This window comes from Trachemys scripta, chromosome 2, assembly GCF_013100865.1.
Source record: "Trachemys scripta elegans isolate TJP31775 chromosome 2, CAS_Tse_1.0, whole genome shotgun sequence".
Taxonomy (NCBI): Eukaryota; Metazoa; Chordata; order Testudines; family Emydidae; genus Trachemys; species Trachemys scripta.
This window is the reverse complement of record NC_048299.1, coordinates 204,296,810-204,317,975: the sequence shown is the minus strand read 5'-3', so window position 1 is coordinate 204,317,975 and position 21,166 is coordinate 204,296,810. Positions and strand designations below refer to the sequence as shown.

General features: G+C 39.1%; 1 protein-coding gene across 1 annotated transcript in view; it reads right to left on the bottom strand.

Annotated features, from left to right (window-relative positions):
• TTC39C (tetratricopeptide repeat domain 39C) overlaps positions 1-20,573 on the bottom strand; it is a 68,065-nt gene extending 47,492 nt beyond the window's left edge. The window contains exons 1-3 of the mRNA XM_034762780.1: positions 20,284-20,573; positions 3,988-4,036; positions 2,277-2,405 (exon numbers count right to left, since the gene is read on the bottom strand). Of these exons, the coding sequence (XP_034618671.1) occupies positions 2,277-2,405; positions 3,988-4,036; positions 20,284-20,420 (315 nt within the window). The 5' untranslated portion in view covers positions 20,421-20,573. The remainder of the gene's footprint in view (positions 1-2,276; positions 2,406-3,987; positions 4,037-20,283) is intronic.
• Between the last annotated feature and the right edge of the window lie 593 nt (positions 20,574-21,166).

Sequence of the window (21,166 nt, the reverse complement as noted above, 5' to 3'; positions counted from 1 at the left end):
CACAAGATTACTACTTCTGAGATTCAACTAGGCCCACTAAAGGCAGAAAAAAGCAGATTTTCTTTTAACTACATATTGTAGGTAAAGCTGCTCGTTTTGGCTGGTGAAATTCCTTGCTCAGTTTCTTACAGGAATGTATTTCTCTTAAATAACTTTTGGGTTAAGATGTTCAGTTTATTTACATTGAAACCTTTCTGCATACTACACTGTCCACAAAGGCGTTGAAACAGATACCTTCTCTAGTTAGATAATGTGAAATTACAAGAATTTGAAAATTCATCTCTTTTCCATTTAGGGCCTGATTCTGCTCTCTCAGTAGTGTAAATCAGGAGTAACAACACTGAAATCCCTTCTCTGTCACTGATCTATTATATGACCTTGGACAAATCACTTCTGTGCCTGTTTCCTCCTCGCCTTTTGTCGATTTAGATGGTAAAGGGACCCCTTAGTGCCAACTGGCAGAGGGCATAAGGGGTGGTGCATAAGGGTCTGATGTCTATATAATAATGCACCAAAGGGTGGCATGTGAAGTCTCTACCAATAGCCAGTAACACACTGGACACCCTAATCATTGCAAAGTGCATGCACAGACATTATTTAAGGAATTAGGTATCTATACTGAAAACTATGTTCTTAAGGTGTGGGAGTTAAGATAGGTCTCTAGAAGGTGATGAACAGGTTCTGTTCAGGTGGGGGGTAGTAAACATTTCTCTCTCTAGCTGGTCACATGAAAGATCTAAAGGAAAAAAACAAACACAGGGTGTCCTGTTTATGAGTAAGGGCAATGGTTTTTGGGGGTATAACTGGGGGTACTGCAGTACACCCCAGGCCCTTCATTGAGATGAATTATCAGCGTGTTCTGTCTTATGAAAGAGGGTCAGATCCAACCTGGCTAGAAAATACTGGAAAGACTAAGTGAGCTAAACTTTCATTAGACAAGATGGTATCTTGTTAATTAAATCTAGGCTCTAGAAGACATTAGAATTTAATTTTATATGTAAGCATTTGTTTCCAATACTTTCACTTGCTACTTCTAGAATCTCTACTCTTTGTTAAATACATTTTTACTAAACATATTTAAGTGCTGTGTGTTAAGTGGAGCGGTGATCCTCAGGTGAAACTGGTAAACTGGTATGTACTGTTCCTTTGACAGCAGTGAATTTGTGAATTCTTTGAACCAGTGGTAGACACTCCAAGGAGATGCTCAGGGAGCTCAAGGGTTGGAATCTGCCTATCTGGAGAGAGAGAGAGAGAGAGAGAGCAGGGCTTGCACAGGCCTAGCGTGCTGGTGTTGCCTGTGGTCAGTGGGGATGGAGAGCTGACGCCTGGGAGGCACAGACAAGCCTTCCTCATGCTAACTGCAGGCAGTACTGAAGTGCCTCACAACCCTGGCTACCCCTGGGAAGCATCACAAGATATTACTATGTATATAAACTAAACAAATAATTATCCGGAGTAATCAGACTGCATGCTTCCTGAAAGAAATTCAGCAGATGGTCGGTCCCTTGAAGAGTATATGTTAAGAGGAAAAATATTTCTTTGCATCAATCACAGCTCTTCTGTAGAGTCACACATTCCTTGTACAAAATAAAATAAAATAAATAATAATAAAAAAAAAATCAGACTCCAGGTGGCTCCTTAGATAACTCCATCTCAACACAGCCCAACTAATTCAATTCCTAGAGCTCACCATTAAACCCCAATGGCATCCAGACACCAAAATCACCAGGTTTCAGTGAGGAACCAGAGTCAAGAGCCTTCTCTAACAGCTGATAAAAGCATTTGGTAACCGGACAGATACACCAGTTGGGAGGGTAGACCAGGTGTGCCTCATCAGCAGAGACCACCACAAAAATTTGTGAGGTTATGACTAAACTCTCTGTCTCTGATGCTAATATGGGTATGGGATAGATATTCTGAATATTTCAATGCAGAGGCTAACCCAGCAAAACACAACCATATGGGTGGCCTTACGGGAGCTGTCCTCAACTCTGGGTAAATCTCTCTCTCAAATTTCTAAAATGTCCATCAGTGTGGTAACTAGCCTCTTTAAACCTAGAAATTCCATATGCCAGCCCATCTGAGCTGACACGGTCATGCAAATTGAAATTTTCAAGAATAACAAACCACAAGGATTCCCAACAGCGGTTCTGACATCAACTCAGCTATGAAAACCCCTCTTGAATGCCAAAAAGAAAAGGAAAGGTAGAAGAAAGTTTTCACAAACGGTTGCACACAGTACACAATAGCTAATATTTTACAGATGCTCCACTTACATTCCTTTTAATTTTATTCTTGATTGTTTCTATAACTCCAGCTTCTTCACTCTCACACAGTTTTTCTGTGGCTTTTAAATCATCGCAAGCCAACTGCATTTTCTCTTCTTCAAATGTCATCATGGCATTCTTTCAAAAATAAAATGCAAAAGATTTGAATAACAAAACAACAAGAAAATTTACATCAGCTATTGGTGCAGTAACTATAGACAAAAACTAAATAAGTTTCTTTAAAAAACATTTGAGGATTAAATTGCTACTCGAGACTCATGTTGTGTATATACACAGCTAGATATATATACACCCCTTGCCCAACCGCATTTAAGTGTCCCTCCCTAAAATGTCAAGAGTCTGAAATCAGAACTTATTAGCTGACTCTGTTTCTCTCAACAAAACTGAATGTTTAATATATAGTTGAACTGAAAATACTGTCATATTACATTAGCTGAAAAATGAATTACATTACATAAATTCACTTTCAATTACTGTTATGCAAGATTCAATTTGTGTCTGCGCACATACTGTTTTATATAATTTATTCACGTAAATAACATTCATCAAAGTCAAGAACAAATAAAACCCACTGCAGTATGAGTGATAATGAGCAGAATCCCTATACTTCTTGTTAAAAAAAAAAATCATTTCAGCTTCCATTTAACCTAGCTAAAAGAGGGTCTCAGGATAACTGACTTCTTTTTCTGATGCTTTTGTCTAATGGAAATACTGGATGACATAGGCATGTGAAGTGCTGTGGCTATCTTTAGAACAGTAACTAAGCAAAAGCTTTTCAAGGTACAATGATGCTGTACTGTGCTGTTATACTGGTTCAGTAAATCAACTCAGATGAGCAAGCCTAAGAGATTTTCATCACGTTGGCCTAAGGCAAGAGGAAAAAATCCTCCTATATAATATGACTTTCCAAGTCATGCAGTCCACAGACTGAGGTGTTTAAAATTAATTTAATGTATAAAAAAGCACTTCTGGAATATTATAAAATTATCTTTTTTTTTTTTAAATTTTACTATTCTATATATGGTTGCACTTTAGGATTAAGCAGGCAAGTCACAATAAGGTCAACTTAAAAACGAGGTTCAAATACTTTCTTATATACTATTAAATATGCTTTTAGATCAGCAGCTCATTTTCATCCCTTTTCTCTCTTCTTCCATATACGATGTACTTAACACATTTTCATAAATGTGACTGATCACACATTAAATAACCTTTAGTCTATTAGCGTTCTTAGTCCTCAAATACCTCTGCACCTTCAAAAAGGGTACAAATTTAAGATGTTTTCACATGAAGCCCACCAGTTTTATTCTAAAATAATGATAAATGAGACTTAGAAATTAACAGTTTATTATAGGACAAAACTGAATTTATGAATTTCATTTTAATAACTCTTTTCAGTAAAGCAAGATAATCAGTCTTTGGCTTTTGCTTTTAATGGAACATGTCAATATTTAATAAATTTGAGATGTTGAATTTATAGAACCCTTTACTCCCAATTAAAACCACATAAAAGAGCAAAACAAGTTAAGATTCCATGTATGCAATGTAATGAGTTATGCATGTTTTATAACTACATTAATTTTAATATTCTAAAAGAGTTGAGCTTAACAGGAACACACACACACACACACACACGGAAATTAACAATGATACAAACAGTGAGATGAATTCTCTCTGCTCGATTTGTTCACCCACTTACCAGAAAACTGACAAAACTGGCCCCAAAACTCATTAATGGACTGTGGTTTCTGTAAAAAAAAAAAAAAAAAAAAAAAAAAAAAAAAGTAGTTATCAAATGTACACATATAGTTTACTATAACAAGCACCTATAGAAAATATCTGATGTCCAATAAGAGTTGTGTGTCTGGGAATAAATCTGCTTCATTAGACCAAATTCTGAACTCAAAAAGGTTTTTCAATCAGTCACTATACCCTCCTGAAAACAAAATCAGGAAGCCAAAAGTTAAGCCCCTTGTACCAACAGGTCAGCATATTCTTTAAAAAAAATATTTTTGATGGGATTTTCAATACTCATCTAAAATTAAACTTATCAGGGAGTATGTTTAAAAAAGAAAAAAACTTATTGTCAAAACATATCTAGTATTGATTAAATGACATGAAAAACTACATAAGCCTGATGTACTCAAATGCACATCTTTTTAGTGGTTGCTGGGACAATACTCTATTATAAACTTGTCCTGGCAGATAACTGTTAATTGATTCCATTAAAAGAAGATTTTTTTTATTTGTTTTTCATTGATTTATGCAAGATGATAGGGTGAAAAAAGTGGGTACATGATACTCTCCAGGGAAAAAGCCACAAGATGGAAAGAACTCAACATAATTCTCTGTGGATTTGAGTCACCTCTGCTAGTACACGAGGTGGAAACTGCAAATTTCTGTCTTTCAGGGTTTCCGTGGCCCAAAAGTATTAACCCTTGGGAGCGGGGAGACAAGCAATAGCCTTGATATTGCAACTGCATCCAATGAATGGGGCTTCACATGAGCCAGAAATTCACCTGCATGTATGCAGTTGCAAATTTGGGACAAATGGGGAACTCCATGGAGGTTCTGCTAGGGAAGGGCCACTTCAGTTCTAAGGCCAGAAAACCATAGGATCCCTGAAGGTTGGGGTGGACATGGAGATACGATTCATCAGAGGCAGTAGAGACATACATTTTCCCTGCTCAATGTCACCTATTTTAGGGGCTCCACTCTCCAGCCTGGAGCTATCCCAACAGAGCAAGTATTGAGGATGCCTTGCACTATTTCAACCCTCTGGTGGGTGAGCACTCTGCTGTTAAGGAACCTTGCAGTTACTGCTGCATTTATCCCTCAGCAGGGACCAGAAAAGTAGCAGAGGTTATGGCCTTCCAATGATAGATCTGAAGGCAACTCAGGGCATCCTTGTTGATCTTGGACCAACTTTGATCTCACCTCCCTGCCTGGCATTTCACACCTATCCGGCAGCATGTCCTTCAGTGAGCCATGCTGCGATTGGCCATAGCCCACTGCCCAATTGTTTTCTCCTATCCCTCAACTTCTGAGCAGATTTCTATTTGTAAGAGTGATTACAATATTCCCTGGTATTCTATTTCTAGAAGTATCTAATGTGTCTTTCATCTAGTCAAGCGCTCAGGAAATATGGTGATGGACACTGTAGAAATGTGTATATAAAAAGAATACGACTTGGAGACCTGAAGTTCCAATTTGATAGTTTATAAGAAGTCTGATTCTTTATCTGCTTTGTTCCAGAGATCTAAAATACGTTAGAAGTCTCTCTCATTAACTTTTAGCAAATGAATTAAGAAATTCTACATCACGGAAGGTTTTCCTTGTTTCATGAGAATTAAGGTCTATTCCAAGAGGGTGACAGCAATTCCTGGGCCAAACAGACAGGCAGGTTATATTCAGTACTTGGGTCAGGTTTCAGACTGAATGACCACTGCAATCACACAATCACTATAAAACCCTGTCTATGGCTAAACATAGAGCTAGCTGTCAGGAACTCTTGTTATAATCTCAGCAATGCAACTGATCCACTGTTTGGCCTTGGACAAATCATTTGTTTTCCAATGTATAAAATAAGTAAATATCATCCTTTTCATTAGGAAATCATGGTTTGTGATGGTCTCAGGAAGCCAAGATGTAAATGCAGGTTTTTCACAGTTTACCCATGTTTTACTTTATGTATTATATGTAACCATAAAGCCAATAAGCTTAGAGAAAGCAAGAGAGAAAAAGGAATGAGAGGGAAATAAGAGACGAAAATAAGAACTGAAAAACCTACACTTCAAATACACATTATAGTCTGTTTGATAACACATTTGTAAATATAAACCCATATATATTTTATAATATATAATATATATATATTTTATAATCTTGCTGTGGGGTTTTTCAAATAAATATACTAATATACAAAAATCAAAGAGGAAAACACACACTTCAAACAAACATTCTAGATACTTTAATCTCCTGAATGTAATCGACAAGCAAACAAAGAGAGTAGCCACCAGAAATATCATTGTTATTTAGTATCTAAACTGTGCTCAACAGAGAACTGTTACAGACTAGCAGAAACCAGTCACACGCAGGGCCGGCTCCAGGCACCAGTGAAGGAAGCACGTGCCTAGGGCGGCACATGCTAAGGGGCAGCATTCCGTCTATTCTTGGAGCAGCACAGTCCGGGTGGCTTTTTGTTTGTTTGTTTTTTGCTTCGGCAATTCGGGCGGAAGTCCGAGCGGCTTTTTTTTTTTTTTGCTTGGGGCGGCAAAAATGGTAGAGCCGGCCTGGTCACACGTTACGTGTGGTTCAGTGACGCTTCCACCTAAAACTCTTACTTAAATTCCAGGGACCTGCTTAAGTACTCTTCTGAGTATCTGCAAGATATTAAATTATTAGTTTCTCAATGAGCAACCAATACTTCTAGCCTCCCTCCCTCCCATTCATCCTGCATCAGATTAGACTTACAGCATGTTACCCATTCTCTCCAATTCTTTGCACTCACGTAATTTCTACATTTTAATTTCATAATTTCTACCTTTTTTGTTTGGGTGGGTATTTTACCCACTTCTTTGACATGCCAATTCCTTCAGCTGTTTCCAAAATGATCATTATCCAGTGGGTTTTCTCTTTATAGCAACACATCCTATCCTTTGATATTTGTGCCTCCTAATCATCTTAATGTTGCCTGTCACTTCATTTTGCCGCATCCGTTAGTCTGGTTTCCTAGCCAGCAATGTACATTAACATTGTTATCCTCACCATTCTTTTTGATGGTGTCAAGCATCAATGCTATTTTCTTGATGAGGATTTATGGCTTTGAACTATAGATCACCATAAAAAAAATATTAGCCAGTAAAGTGTTGGAAAGAGATTTACTGACTTCAAAAGAGTGCATCTCCTCATTTGCTAAGCTTCTCCTGGAATTTAAGAGGAAAACACTGAATTAGAATGAAATGTGCATCAATATATGTTATTTTTTTCAAATAAGGTGGGGGGGTGATTTTTTTCTTAAAGACATGAAGGGGAGTGAACATCTATCACCTTTAAACAATTTTCAAAGAGTTGCAGAGGGATTGTGCTACAGTAGTTTACTCTATTCCCTTCTTTTGTTTTTTTTTTTCCAAAATAATCTTGTGAAGCTCATGTGGCTGTACATTTCTCAAGTGAACATAACACTAAAACTGCTTTAGCTCCAACATTTCTTAAAACAGGAACTTATTGTAAGAAGTTATTACTTAAATTCCATATTTTAAGATGAACATGTCAAGCAGTGAAAAAATCCAATAGCTGAATTGGCTTTGAGATCAATTACTGCAGTGAAATCATGTATTAAGTATGCTGGTAATCTCTTTCTAGGTGCTAAGCTAGTGATCAATAAGTCTTTAGTTCCTTAGATCTCATTTATCACCTTTCTTATGTAAAACAGTAGTATTACACCAATTCGCCTGCCCTTTGTTTGCTCAAATGCATTCTGTAAACGTCAGTTATTTCTAAAGACTTCCCTGTGCTTTAGAAAAAGATATCTAAATCAATACTGCCACACTGGCTATTTTCTTTCTTCATCAGTTATTCTACTTAGGCAATTACTTTATTATAATAGAGAATAGTTTGCTTACAACATGTTATAAAAATCCTTACCCAGCTTGTTGAATGGAGGTGAAAAAAATTAGGTTGTATCAGTGCAGATGATGATTTCTTAAGTAATATTTTGCAACATATTTACATTAAAGTCTACACAATTGTAAACCTCAAAAACATGTTTCAAATTAAAGAAGTACAGAAACGTTTGAAAATCCTTAACTATTACTTTGGATATCTAGCTGCAAGGCAGAAGGTGTTTATATGGTAAAATACTGTAAAAACAGGATGAACAAGTATTTGCATTATCTTAATGACAGTACTGCTGCTAGATGCCACAATACAATTATGCCGGTGTAGTTCATGTCACTATGGCTCTTAATATAGCTAATTTTGTTTCGGAGGAAAGAGATGTTTGCTCTGCTCTGCCCTTCCCTGATGTATGTATTTAACTCATATAACTAATGTTAATCAGAGTTTTAAGCATGGTTTGTGGAAAGAATAGAGCATTTGTCATAGAAAAATTGGAATTGAAGGGAAGAGGCAGAAGTGACCACCAATGTTTTCTTTTCATCATTCACTCTCTTCTCTCTTTTTCTACCCTTATTTTTCTTAAGCCTATTCCACAATATTTAGAAATATGACATTTTTGAGACTTTCCTTTCAATCTAATATCCTATACTTATCGCCATGCTCATCAAGAAGGGAAACCATGCCAGGTTTGATCAAACCCAGCTTTCCTAGGTTACATGTCCAATGCAGCTAGTTCCTACAGTCCTGGGATACTGTAGCAGGCACTATGATAATACCAATACTTAATAATCTTCTTTCCAACTTTACATTTAAAGAGTCCTTCCTTCAGATGTTGCCATATACTCTTCAGTCTTATCTCCATTTGCCCTCACTTTCGTAGTTTAAAAACCAGCTAGCAAAGAACTGATTTCATACTTCTGAGTTTACTAATACAAGCTATATAGACTAATAAGTAGCAGGTCACAGCAGTGCCCTTTATTAACTTGTTTCTACTCATTTTAATGCAAGTCTCTGCTATTGAAGTAGTACGATTCCAAATTTACATAGAGGCCCATTTCTTCATGTGAATGACTACTGTAAATACTGCTTACTTCAGCCGTTCATTTTTAGTAATAGCAACTTTATATATTTATTTATTTACTTACTAATTTTGTCTCCAATGCTTCAGGGGAGAGATCAAGACTACCCTTTCCCCCTCCTGCTTTAGTTTTAACTAGGAACAGTATTTTTGGAGGAATGGGGGCTTTAGGTGAAAATAATGCAACAATTAAGGCATTTTAAGAAATAAAGAGATCATAAAAATGAGATTTAGGTTTAGTGAAATTCATGTCTACGTGCCTCTGATGTGTGCATCACTATTTTTCCATTACCTGTGTACTCTATTGTTGTATGTTAAAATATTTTGTAAAGTATTTCATTTGGTTTTTATATGCAAGATTTGATAGCTCCTTTCAGAAATTAAGTACTTTTGTAAATGTGGGTTTAATGCATGATCGCTTCAGCAGAGTCTACACCCACTTTTAGACAGTATTTATATACAGTACCACATTATATGCAAGGATGCTACCATTCTCGAGTGTCAGTTGCCTCTGCAAAACAAGCGACAACTTGGATAGCTGTAAAATCTGCAAGCCACTGCCAGAAAACAGTGAAAATTCAAGCCAGTGAGTGGCCTCCGGAATGGCCAACAGCATATCAACAGTGAAGCAGTACAGTAAGGCTATGTCTTCACTATGGGGTGGGGTGGGGAGGTCGATTTAAGATACGCAAATTCAGCTACGTGAATAGCGTAGCTGAATTCGACATATCCAAGCCGACTTACCCCGCTGTGAGGACGGCGACAAATTGACCTCCGCGGCTCCCCCGTCGACGGCGCTTACTCTTACCTGCACTGGTGGAGTACAAGCGTCAATTTGGGGATCGATTGTCGCGTCCCGATGAGACGCGATAATTCGATCCCCGAGAGATCGATTTCTACCCGCTGATTCAGGTGGGTAGTGAAGACATAGCCTAAATGAGTAACTCTACAGTTGTGGAAGTTCACAGAATTCCATTTTTTGGGGGTTTTAAGCCACCTCTTGTTATATGGACTTCAAGAGAATAGGACATATATTTATGTGCACATAATGCAGTATGTAGTGTCATTAGTCTTAAAACAAGAGTCCCTAGAATAATTTTGATAACTTCACATTGCATTTGCTGTTTCTCCAAAGAAGCTGAAGGGAAGCTATTAACTTGTGGCAGCTATGTGGACTAAGTGTCTATTTTCATTCATTCAAGGTTATTTTTGAAACCTAATTGAGAGCTTCAAGTGTCCAGGTAAAAGTTCCTAGATTCTCTAAACATGAATTTACCCCTTGATGAGGGGAGTTGAAGGATCAGCTTCCTTTAGCTAGCCCCTGCTCCTGGTAAGTTAAGGCCTGCTTTCCACCAGAATCTTCAAGCAACTTCTCTGGGTCTCTTCATAACAGAGGCACAATTAGGCCTCATCTCCCCTACCCTTGCAGGGGCATTGAGCTTCTCAGAGCCTGGTTCCCTAACATCCTTGCCCATGAAATTCTACACTTCTACCACTCACCCCACTGTTCTTGTTGACAAAAACAAAAAACAAAAACAAAGCTTCCTACTTTTCTCATTTCTGTATTTTCTGCTTAGTACATCCCCCAATTTTGCACTTTTCCTCTGCCTCTCTTCCTACTGCTACAGGAGAGGGTTTTTTTGTTTTTTTGCTGCTCTGGATGGCAGCTACCAATTCTAACCATCAAGGCCAGAAACCTTACCCTCCACATTGTTCTGATGTTGTTCAAAGTCAGCAGGACAAACGCAGGGGAAAAAAATCATTTGCTCTGTTTTGTTTTTAAACTCAAGTCTCGCTGATCAAGACTGTAAACCTCTGAACAGACCCAACAAGAGCATACGTGTGTGTAAATTAGCAAGAATGACAGCTGCTAAATCATGAGTTATATCAACAGATTGCCACCCCTCTTTTTTCCTGGAGCTTTAGAAAGGTTTCCAACTTTTTCCACAGCTGGTCTTCCATGCCATGGAGTATAAATTGTCAAGAGATGAGAGATACTTCATCCTTCCCCAAAGAAATGAGCATGGATAATGAATCTGCAGGCCTCCCATCTCTTACCAGTCAAGTGATTAATAAAATGCACATGAAACCAAGATTTCATGTATGGTTTTTGAAATACTAGCACCATGTACATCTTTATTTTATGACTTTTTCAGAAATCAGGAATTAAAAAAACTCCACTAACTCCCTGCTTTCACAAACACAAGTTCCAAAAGCTGCCATATTTTAGCTCAGCTCAAAATTTCCAGTAATATTCATGCAGCAATATTTAACGACCTTTTTCCCCCTTGCTAATTTAGCAGTATCTAGAAATATATTCTAGAGTCTATTAGAATATGACTGATGAGATTATGAAGTTGAAAAAAGGCTTATCAATGCATTCAAATAATGAAATAGCACCAGAAGATCACAAACAAAATACAAGATGTATCATCTGCTCCAGAAAATAATTTTAAATATTTTCCAAGCTAACAATGAAAATTAAAATATTATTCCTTCTAAACTTATGGATGGATAGGATAACACCTACTGACATATTTTCAAAATGGCAAACAAATAGTTAAGAATACAAAACATTCACAAACAAAATACATACATCTTTTTGGTCTGTTTAGCCAACAATAAATAATCCTTTAATTGATTTTAATGTAGCTTGTGCAAATAGAAATATAATCTTAGAAAACAGACACATGTACACTATTAAACACTTTATTCAATATTTGCTGTATTAGCAATTTCATGTCAGAATTAATGAGCTGAAAGATTTTGGTCTAATGACCAAGGACCTACTTGAAATGTGGGATGACTGTCAAAAAATTGCAGCTGAGTTGTGGACAAGCAATGGAAAATTGTGGAAAAGTAATAATGGACCTTATTATTACTGCAAATAATAATATCCATTATTACTTTTCTGTGATTTTTCCGCTGTCAGTTGCCCGGGGCTGTGAACAGGGGCCCAGAGCTGATAACGGGAACATTGGGGGGGGGAGGGGGAAAACGGACTCCCAGCTGTCAGCCACATGGGGCAGCCAGGACTTTCACTGAGAGCCACACACACACACACACACACGGCGGGGCTCCTACCGTCAAAACTGCAGTGGAGGCCTAATATTGCAGAAATCAGCAGTATTACCAGTTAAATAGTGCCTTACTAATGACATATTAATTGCAAACAGGAAATGTCGGATGTGTGTTTAATTTACACTTGCCTAATTCATTTTAAGTTTGTTTTAGTACTAGTTATAGAATATATCTTACATATACGCAATTGCTACTTTTCATGACCAGTAGATACCAAGGTAATTTATTGTATAGTCACAACAGTTAGCACTACTGTTTCCAGTGCTGGTCTTCAGATACCACTAGAACCTAGTTTCTGTAACATACATATGTTGACCAGTTGCAATAAATAGCATTGAAAAGGTACATGTCTCTCAGTTAACTCAGCAATGTACTGTGTATATTGCAGAAACAATCATCCTCCCACACATCAACACTGGATGAAAGACAGGGACGTCATTCTTCTTTTAGTAAAAGCCAACTATGCAGAAAGAGAAAAACAGGAAGAATTAATTTCCACTCAAGCTAAAAATATCTTTAAAAAATTAAAGACATTTAACTTATTTGTTTGACAACTGGTCATTGTACTGTACCTTAAGTCTGAGAGAACTCTTTTTTTCTAACTCCTTTCTTCATTGCCACTGCAGTCTTCTCAATGGATAAAACCCCCATCATTCAGCTGTCACTGCTTTGAAGCTTTACGTTATCTTGAAACAATAAGTTTCTTCATGTTAAATCTTACAGATATCTTAAAATATAGCTGCAGTTTTTCTATTACTCACCCAGTGAAAATGCTGGTGTTTGTGCTTGTAAGCTTTTACCTCATTTTCTGCAGTTCTACCTATGATGGTGTTCCAAAAGTCTCTCTTCAGCCTATCCCAAAAAGCATGCAGCAAGTCTCATAATTGTTTTGCTTCACTATCAATATGCCTTCCCCTCTTCACTTCATTCCCTAGTCTTGCAGTCTTCTATATTGTCACTTTAAAAAAAAATCTCAATTATATTCACTGCTATTATTGGGAGGGATAGCTCAGTGGTTTGAGCATTAACTGCTAAACCCAGGGTTGTGAGTTCAATCCTTGAGGGGGCCATTTAGGGATCTGGGGCAAAAATCTATCTGGGGATCGGTCCTGCTCTGAGCAGGGGGCTGGACTAGATGACCTCCTGAGGTCCCTTCCAATCCTGATATTGTATGATTGTAATTCATCCTGTTTTTCTATTGCCATTTCTAAATATCTGGCTCTTTATCTTTTAGCCTGAGCTCTTTAGACTCCCTTCCCCTCTTTTATTTCATTTAAATAGAATTTCAACACTTAATCGATGCTTTATGTGCTCTTTTAAATTCAACTTCTGTTCTCTTCTGGAATGAAGAGTTTGATGCTTGTTTTTGTGGACTGTCCTTCTGTTACCCTTTCCCAGAATTACTAAACGATGTCATTATTACTGGGCTTTGTTTCTTCTTTTTTACTAGTTTTTAGACTACTATATTTAGATGCCTCAGAACATGTGACTTACAAAAATATTTGAAAAGAAGGATTAGAATGGTCCATGCTCTGTTCAAGGCAGTCATGAACTCACTACAATAGGTCTTTTCCATTTCTAACTACAATGGTCTGAATAATTAATCCAGAGACCACTAACGCAAGGAATAAGCCAAACAGCAAGTGTACAGTGTTGCCACATCCTCCCACAAAAGCAGTGCCTTTGCGATTTAAAAGAATGAGATGTGTGTACTATACTTCATTGCAACATCAGTAATTTTACTTTTAAAAATATGTAATGAAGTAGAATTACAGTAGAACCTCAGAGTTACAAACAACAGAGTTATGAACTGACCAGTCAACCACACACCTCATTTGGAATTGGAAGTACACAAACAGGCAGCAGCAGAGACAACCCCACCCAAAAAAAAGCAAATACAGTACAGTACTGTTTGTGAGACGTTATCTGATAAAATATGACCATGTAGATCATTGTTGCTACCACTGTTATATAATTGCAACAAATCTGGTACAAAGTATGTCAAGTAAGGTGTCTATGGAGAGGTTATGATTTTCCAAATATGATTATGCTATTTGTATGCATGTATCATTTTTGTATCTGAAGTTATGGATATTAACTATGTACCTGTATTTCAAATGTTTGCTCATGTGGTAACATCCACAAGGTATTTAGCCCACACATCTTGAAGGGACTATTCAAGTTGAATGGCCCATCAAAGATCACTTAACTCACAATGGAAGACGCCTATCTACACTTAATGGACTTTCGTGTGAATGTTCTAACTGGAGTATGGAGGATGGCCTTTACTATCACTAAGCGAAGCATGCATGGACATGTGATTTGCCCATGTGATTCCGAACACAATCTTGTTCCTTGTAATTTTCCACAGTGAGAACAATGGGTTTCCCTTCACTTGGCAGAGGCTATAAAAGACCCTGGAAACATCTCCATTTTGCCTCTTTCCTGCTCAAACCTTTGGACTTATACTAATAGGAGCATTCTAACCAAGGGACTGAGGACCTTCCAATGATTTGGAAGCAACCAGAGACTTAACAAGCCAGCAGTTTATTTCATCACTGCTACAAGCCTGAGACAAGAACTTTGCAATTGTTATATGTATTTGATTCCTTTAACCAATTTTAACTTTCACCTTTCTTTCTTTTTATGAATAAACCTTTAAATATTAGATACTAAAGGATTGGCAACAGTGTGATTATTGGGTAAGATCTGAGTTATATATTGACCTGGATATGTGGCTGGTCCTTTGGGATCAGAAAATCCTTTTGTTTGATAAAATTGATTTTAAATAACCACTCATCATTAAATCTAGTGTATGGGTGTTGAATCCAGGACTGGAATACCTAAGGTGGCTGCATTTCTAACTTCTTGTTAACCAGTGTAGTGAGACAGAAGTTTACTTTTCTTGCTGGATTGGTACATCTTATGGGAGAATAACCACCAGTTTTTGCGAGTATCTGCCCTTTTTCCCAGCAGCTTGTCCTGAATTTGGTATTCTCCGTTATGACCCACGGAGGCACGGTGACACTGTGTTAAACGTAAACAATTAAAAAAATAAAGGGAAAGGAGCATTTTTCTTCTGCATAGTAAAGTTTCAAAGCTGTCTTATGTCAATGTTCAGTTGTAAACTTTTGAAAGAACTATGTTTTCTTCACAGTTATGAAGATTTCAGAGTTACGAACAACCTCCATTCCCAAGGTGTTTGTAACTCTGAGGTTCTACTGTACTCATCTCACTTTTATTTTTAACCTTCTTTTCCTTTCTGTCTTTCTCCACTAGCTCCTTTCCACACTAATCATGATGCTGTTTTCCTGCATTTTCGTGTCTTCTTCATCTTTGCCGCTATCCCCTTAGATCTTCCTCCTCATTATGTTCTCTACATCCTGCCCTATATTCTCTTCTCCCCATAAAGTTTCTCTATCACACTTTTCTTATTTCTTACATTTATCTTTCCCCACGCATGTACCTACAGCTTGAAAATTTTATCACAACTTATAGCAAAACGATTAAGAAGGGCAACACCCAGGTGAGAAGCCAAATGTCTTGGAAAGGTTGCCGGATTCTTAACAAGGGGCTGTCACTGGACCCATATGGAGGCTTCATCTTTCGTGTCAGTGTCCAGTTAGGAGGAGTCAGAGTTGCAGAACCTTATTCTCTCCGCTGTGACTAGCGGAAGGGGAAAAGATCATTCTCTGTAAGCCTATCTGCTGCCGCAAGATTGGTACTCTGACACTCTCCTCTCACAGCCTTTGATTCTGGTACCCTTTTTCAACAACTAGATTTCCAGGTCTACTTCCATTGTTGCTTTCACAAGCACAAGAATAAAATTAACCTGTTTGTATTATTTGCAGTGTTGCTCAAAAAACTCTGAACAGCATCAGTGAAATCTGACAAAACTCCAGTGAGTTTTTATTCTCTGACAACCTGACAAAGATACAGTAGAACCTCAGAGTTACAAATACCTCAGGAATGCAGGTTGTTCGTAACTCTGAAAAAAACATTATGGTTGTTCTTTCAAAAGTTTACAACTGAACATTGACTAAGTAAGGTTTCAAAGCTGTATCATGCAGAAAAAAAAAAAGCTGTTTTCCCTTTTTTTAGTAGTTTAGGTTTAACATAGTACTGTACTGTGTTTTATTTAATCTATACTGCTGCCTGATTACATACACCTCTACCCCAATATAACGCTGTCCTCGGGAGCCAAAAAAATCTTTCTGCGTTATAGGTGAAATCGCGTTATCTCGAACTTGATTTGATCCGCCGGAGTGTACAGCCCTGCCCCCCCCCGGAGAACTGTTTTACTGAGTTATATCCGAATTCGTGTTATATCGGGGTAGAGGTGTACTTCCAGTTCCAAATGAGGTGTGTGGTTGACTGGTCAGTTTGTAACTCTGAGATTCTACTGTACAAGTACCCTAGAGAGGCACTGGAGCTGTCTGTCTGCAGAGTTAAGACAACATTTAATCAGTTTATATTTGGTTCGTGGTTGTTTAGAAGGTTGTCATGACAACCACTATGGCTAGAATTTAAGCTTTTATTTAAAAAAGTCTCTGTAGAAGTTGATAATATTCATCCAGGAAAGCTGCCTGTTCACTAACATCAAACTCATTTTTCAAGCCTCGATGATCATCCTCTGTCAGGTGTGCTTTAACAAATGGCAAGTCATAAGTTTCGTCCCAACAAGATGCCAATTAGTTTACAAAAGCAGTCATTCCACTAGCAGTTATTTGCATGACTTGACATGTGATAGATTAGTTCAACTGCCTAGTTTGTTTGGTCTACAAGTAGATATATTTATATAGGCTGCTTATACAGAGACAAAAAAAGTTATTACTTTCTTGCTTAAATTTCTGTTCATAACACTGAGGAAAAATTAGCTTTCTTAGGAGTCAGTTCAGTGGTTCTCTACCAGGGCTACCCCTTGGGGGTACTCAGGTCTTTCAGAGGGTACATCAACTCATCCAGATATTTGCCTAATTTTACAATAGGCTACTTAAAAAGCACTCACAAAGTCAGTACAAACTAAAATTCCATATAGACAATTACTACTTTATACTGCTGTATATACTATACACTAAAATGTAAATACAATATTTGTATTTCAATTAATCTATTTTATAATTATATGGCAAAAATGAGAAAGTAAGCAATATTTCAGTAATGATGTGCTGTGACACTTTTGTATTTTTATGTCTGATTTTATAAGCAAATAATTTTTAAGTGACGTGAAACTTAGGGGGAGTACGCAAGACAAATCAGACTCCTGACAGGGGTACAGTAGTTGGGAAAGATTGAGAGCCACTGAGTTAAAGGGAATATTCACTGAGATCCAACGCTGTATTACTGGGTAATATGCAGGGAGGTCCAGTTAGGATTTCATTCCCAATCCAATTTTCCCTCCTTAAGAACTGAATTATGGTCAGTTTTCAAATATATGCAGTATTAAAAGCTCACACATTTTTTTTTTGGGGGGGGGGATGCAAGGAGGGAGGGAAGAGGGCCACATGTGCTGTAGGTAGGAGGGAGGGAGCAAGAAAAATTCAGACTGATTTGGGATGATGTACTCAATGGCACATCTACACTGTCAGTTTATGGGAACATGGTGATTATGAATTTATGATTACAGACCTGAATTAATATGCTTCATGGGATCTTTCAGGAGCCAAGTGAGGAAAGAAATGAGATGAAATAGTTTAATTTCTGAAGAGCAATTTTAAACTAGTTAGTGAAGTCAAAGCATTTGCAGCATAATTAAATTTTCAAATAACCCTAGAGAGTTTCCATAAGAAACACTGATTTCTGCTTCACTCTTTCTGAAGTCAATCCATTTTCAGAAGCCATTTGAAAATGACATAGGCCAGTTTCAAAAGCTTAAACTAGCTGAATGAAGAGGGCTATAAAACAATTCATACCATAGGTAAAATATATATTTGACGAAACGTGCATAAATTAATATGCAAAATGCACATTCTTCCAAACAGCTTTCTGAGTGTCACTGATGTCAATAAGATTAACATCTGTCTCTAAATGTGACAAATTGCAGGTCTCTTAATGCGGCAAGAAGCTGTTCTTTGGAAGGGCACTCCCAATTAGGAACTATTTCTAAGACTTTACTTTCAAGCACAAAAGGATAAAAATATATTGCTAAATGACTGATAGCTACTTGGAAGTTAATGATGTTTCTTCGGTTCTGGTTAGCAAGAACATATCTGACACAAACATACAAAAGAGGAAAACAGTCTGCAAAGTTAAACACAAATTATATCTTGTGCCTAAACTATCTTATCTCTAGGCTGGAAATCTACAGTTTATGGTTGAACAGTCAGCCTTGGACATTTTCCCCCATTTTCATCTCTACATGAAGTTCTGATCACTTAAATTATTCAAGAACAGAATATTTCAAAAGATCTGGGCTTTTGCAGTTAAAGTTGCAACTAGGCCAGTGATTTTTAACCTATGAATCATTACACCACTTATAATCCATTTTCAGATAAATCAGATTTGACCAGCTGCTCACAATTAGTCCTCGAGTGTCAAAATTAACTATGGCATGGAATCATGAGACACCTCATTTTAAGCCCAAGGGGAAACAGATTGAGACAGCTGAGGAGGGCCATTTCAGTCACTGAATATAGGTTCATAATATGAACAAGACTGATAGTCTATTTTAATAAACTATATTTGCCTGGATCAAAGTTTATGTAACTTGATTTTTCCTTTGATATTTACACTGTAATAATCAATTTATAATAACGAGAAAACTAAATCAACAGATTTTACGAAAGATTTCAGAAACAAAGGTTCCTATAACAAGATGAACAATCTGCTGAACACGCAATTATTAATACATAAAAATTTTGAAACAGGAGCATAGTAAAAACTATTTTTAATATCCTAGTTTTTTTAGTTCTTAAGTCATCACTTCCCTCTCCACCGAAAATAGTTTTATTTGTATCAAATTTAATTTTTATAAATGAAAAAAATAAGGAAGGCTTTGAAGTACTTCCAATACCACCAACACAGACCTGTTTTTAACTCAATGTAGGTCTTAAATGAATATTCTGCTGTATAGACAATAGCACTGTGATGCATATAAATTTAGAAAACAACACCTATAATGCCAGAGCTCCAGCCATTATGGAAAAAGTTAATTCTTCTCAACTACACAGGAAACTTAACTATATTAAAATTAGTGTAGTTATAGACTAATATCTGCTGTTACAACTATATTCAAGTAATTTCTAGAAAGTGACCTTTTCTTTTATCTAGATACAACACATGGTACAGATTGTTTAGTTATTTTATGGCTTCATCACAGTAGCATTCAAGTTAGCCCCTGTCTCTATCTAGTCTCTCAGTACAACTCACTCACATATAAGCTTAAAAAGCTAAAAATCTTCAGGATGTTTTCATTGGAAGACACGTATATTAAGCAAATCTTATTGGTTATTCTTCTGTGCACATGCACAACTACTCATCAGTATCTGTGAGATTTACAAGTGCCCATCGAGGAAAGGTAAATTCCCCTGGTTTTTAGATTAAAAAAAAAATGGTGGTTCGCCTGTCAAATCAGGTGATACAGACTAACAGTTTGCAAAAATCACATATCGAAATGTTTCCCTAGAGTTAAGATTTATTAACAGAAATCTGTGAATCCTCCCTTCTCATGCAATGCTGGGACCTGTTTAAGAGTCAGAGGCGATCTTTTTCTTGCAGAGTAATTCGGGGAACAAAATGTAACGCCAAGCGGTTAATCTGCCCGAGGGAACGGAGAGAAAAGCCTGACGGCATCACAAAACCACCTCCTGCCGTAACCGCTTGCACGAGGAAGTGCTCTGGCAGCCCGACGCCCGCCATGTGGATGGATGTTCGCCTCTCCCGCTCAGCGGGGCGCACAACCACCTCTGCGTGCGGCTGTCCACGCTGCGTGGGAAGAACCGAGGGCTTCGCACACGCACCGCGGGGAGGCGGAGAGCGCCACGCCACGCCGCCCGGGGGGACAGAGGCATGAGCCGGGGCAGGTGTCGGTGGGGAAGCCGAGGGGCTTGGGCCGCTAGTGCAGGTGCTGCGCCGGGTCAGAGCGGGGACGGCTCGGGCCAGCGGTACCCGGCGGAGCCCGGGGGCAGCAGCCCCTGCGCTTGGAGCCCGGCTCTGCGGGGAGGGGACTCGGGGCGGGAGGCAGGTGCAGGGACGCCCGGCGGAGGAGGGGGCTGGTACCGGTATTTCCTGAAGAGCTGGTCGGACTCGCGGAAGCCGTTGTTCAGCAGCATGTTGATCCCGGCCAGCGCCAGCTCCGCGTCCTCGATGGGCAGCGGCGACTCCTCGTCCTCCAGCGGCTGCTGCGACCCGGCCATGGTGGCGAGACCGAGCCGGCTCCCCGCGCTCCTGTCACCTCCGCCGGGATGGAGGCGGGAGGGGAGCCGGCCGGCAGCGCCGCGTACCAGAGAGGAGGAGGCGCCTGGGCCGCTCCCTCGCTGCGGTGCCGAGCCTGCTCACGCACCCCCTGCTCTACGGCAAAGACTTTGATAATGCGCATGCGCGATAGACCTGCGCGTGGGCAACGAAGCTGTTGCCCTGGCCGCCTCTCCGCTTTGGCTGCTACAGCCGCCGGGCCGGGGGTGGAACGGGGCTGGAGGGGCCGCGCGGCGGCTGCCGCTGGGCGCGCGCGGGGCTCACGAGCGCCGAGAAGGGCCAAGCCGGGGAGAGGGGCCGCGAGGGCAGCATCGCTGCCAGGCACAGCGGCGGGGCGCTGGGAAGGGCTGGGCTCGCTCCAACTCCCTCCGCCAGTTGCCAGCCTGGGGTGCAGCCAGCGGCTGCGTGGAGCGATAGCGAACTGTGCCCGCAAAGCGCAGAGCTGGGCGACACGGGTGTCCCGTGCCCCTCCAGATGGGTCCCGAGCCCGCAGTGATCGACCACCAGCTTGGGAGGATAAGCAGGAGGACTTGGGACCCAGTCTGCAAAGGGATCCGTACAGAGGGGCCCTTAACTGCACAGAGGCAAAGGAACCTGAAGAAGAGCTCTGTGTCGCCCCAAAGCTTGTCTCTCTCCCCAACACAAGTTGGTCCAATACAAAATATTACCTCACCCACCTTGTCCCTCC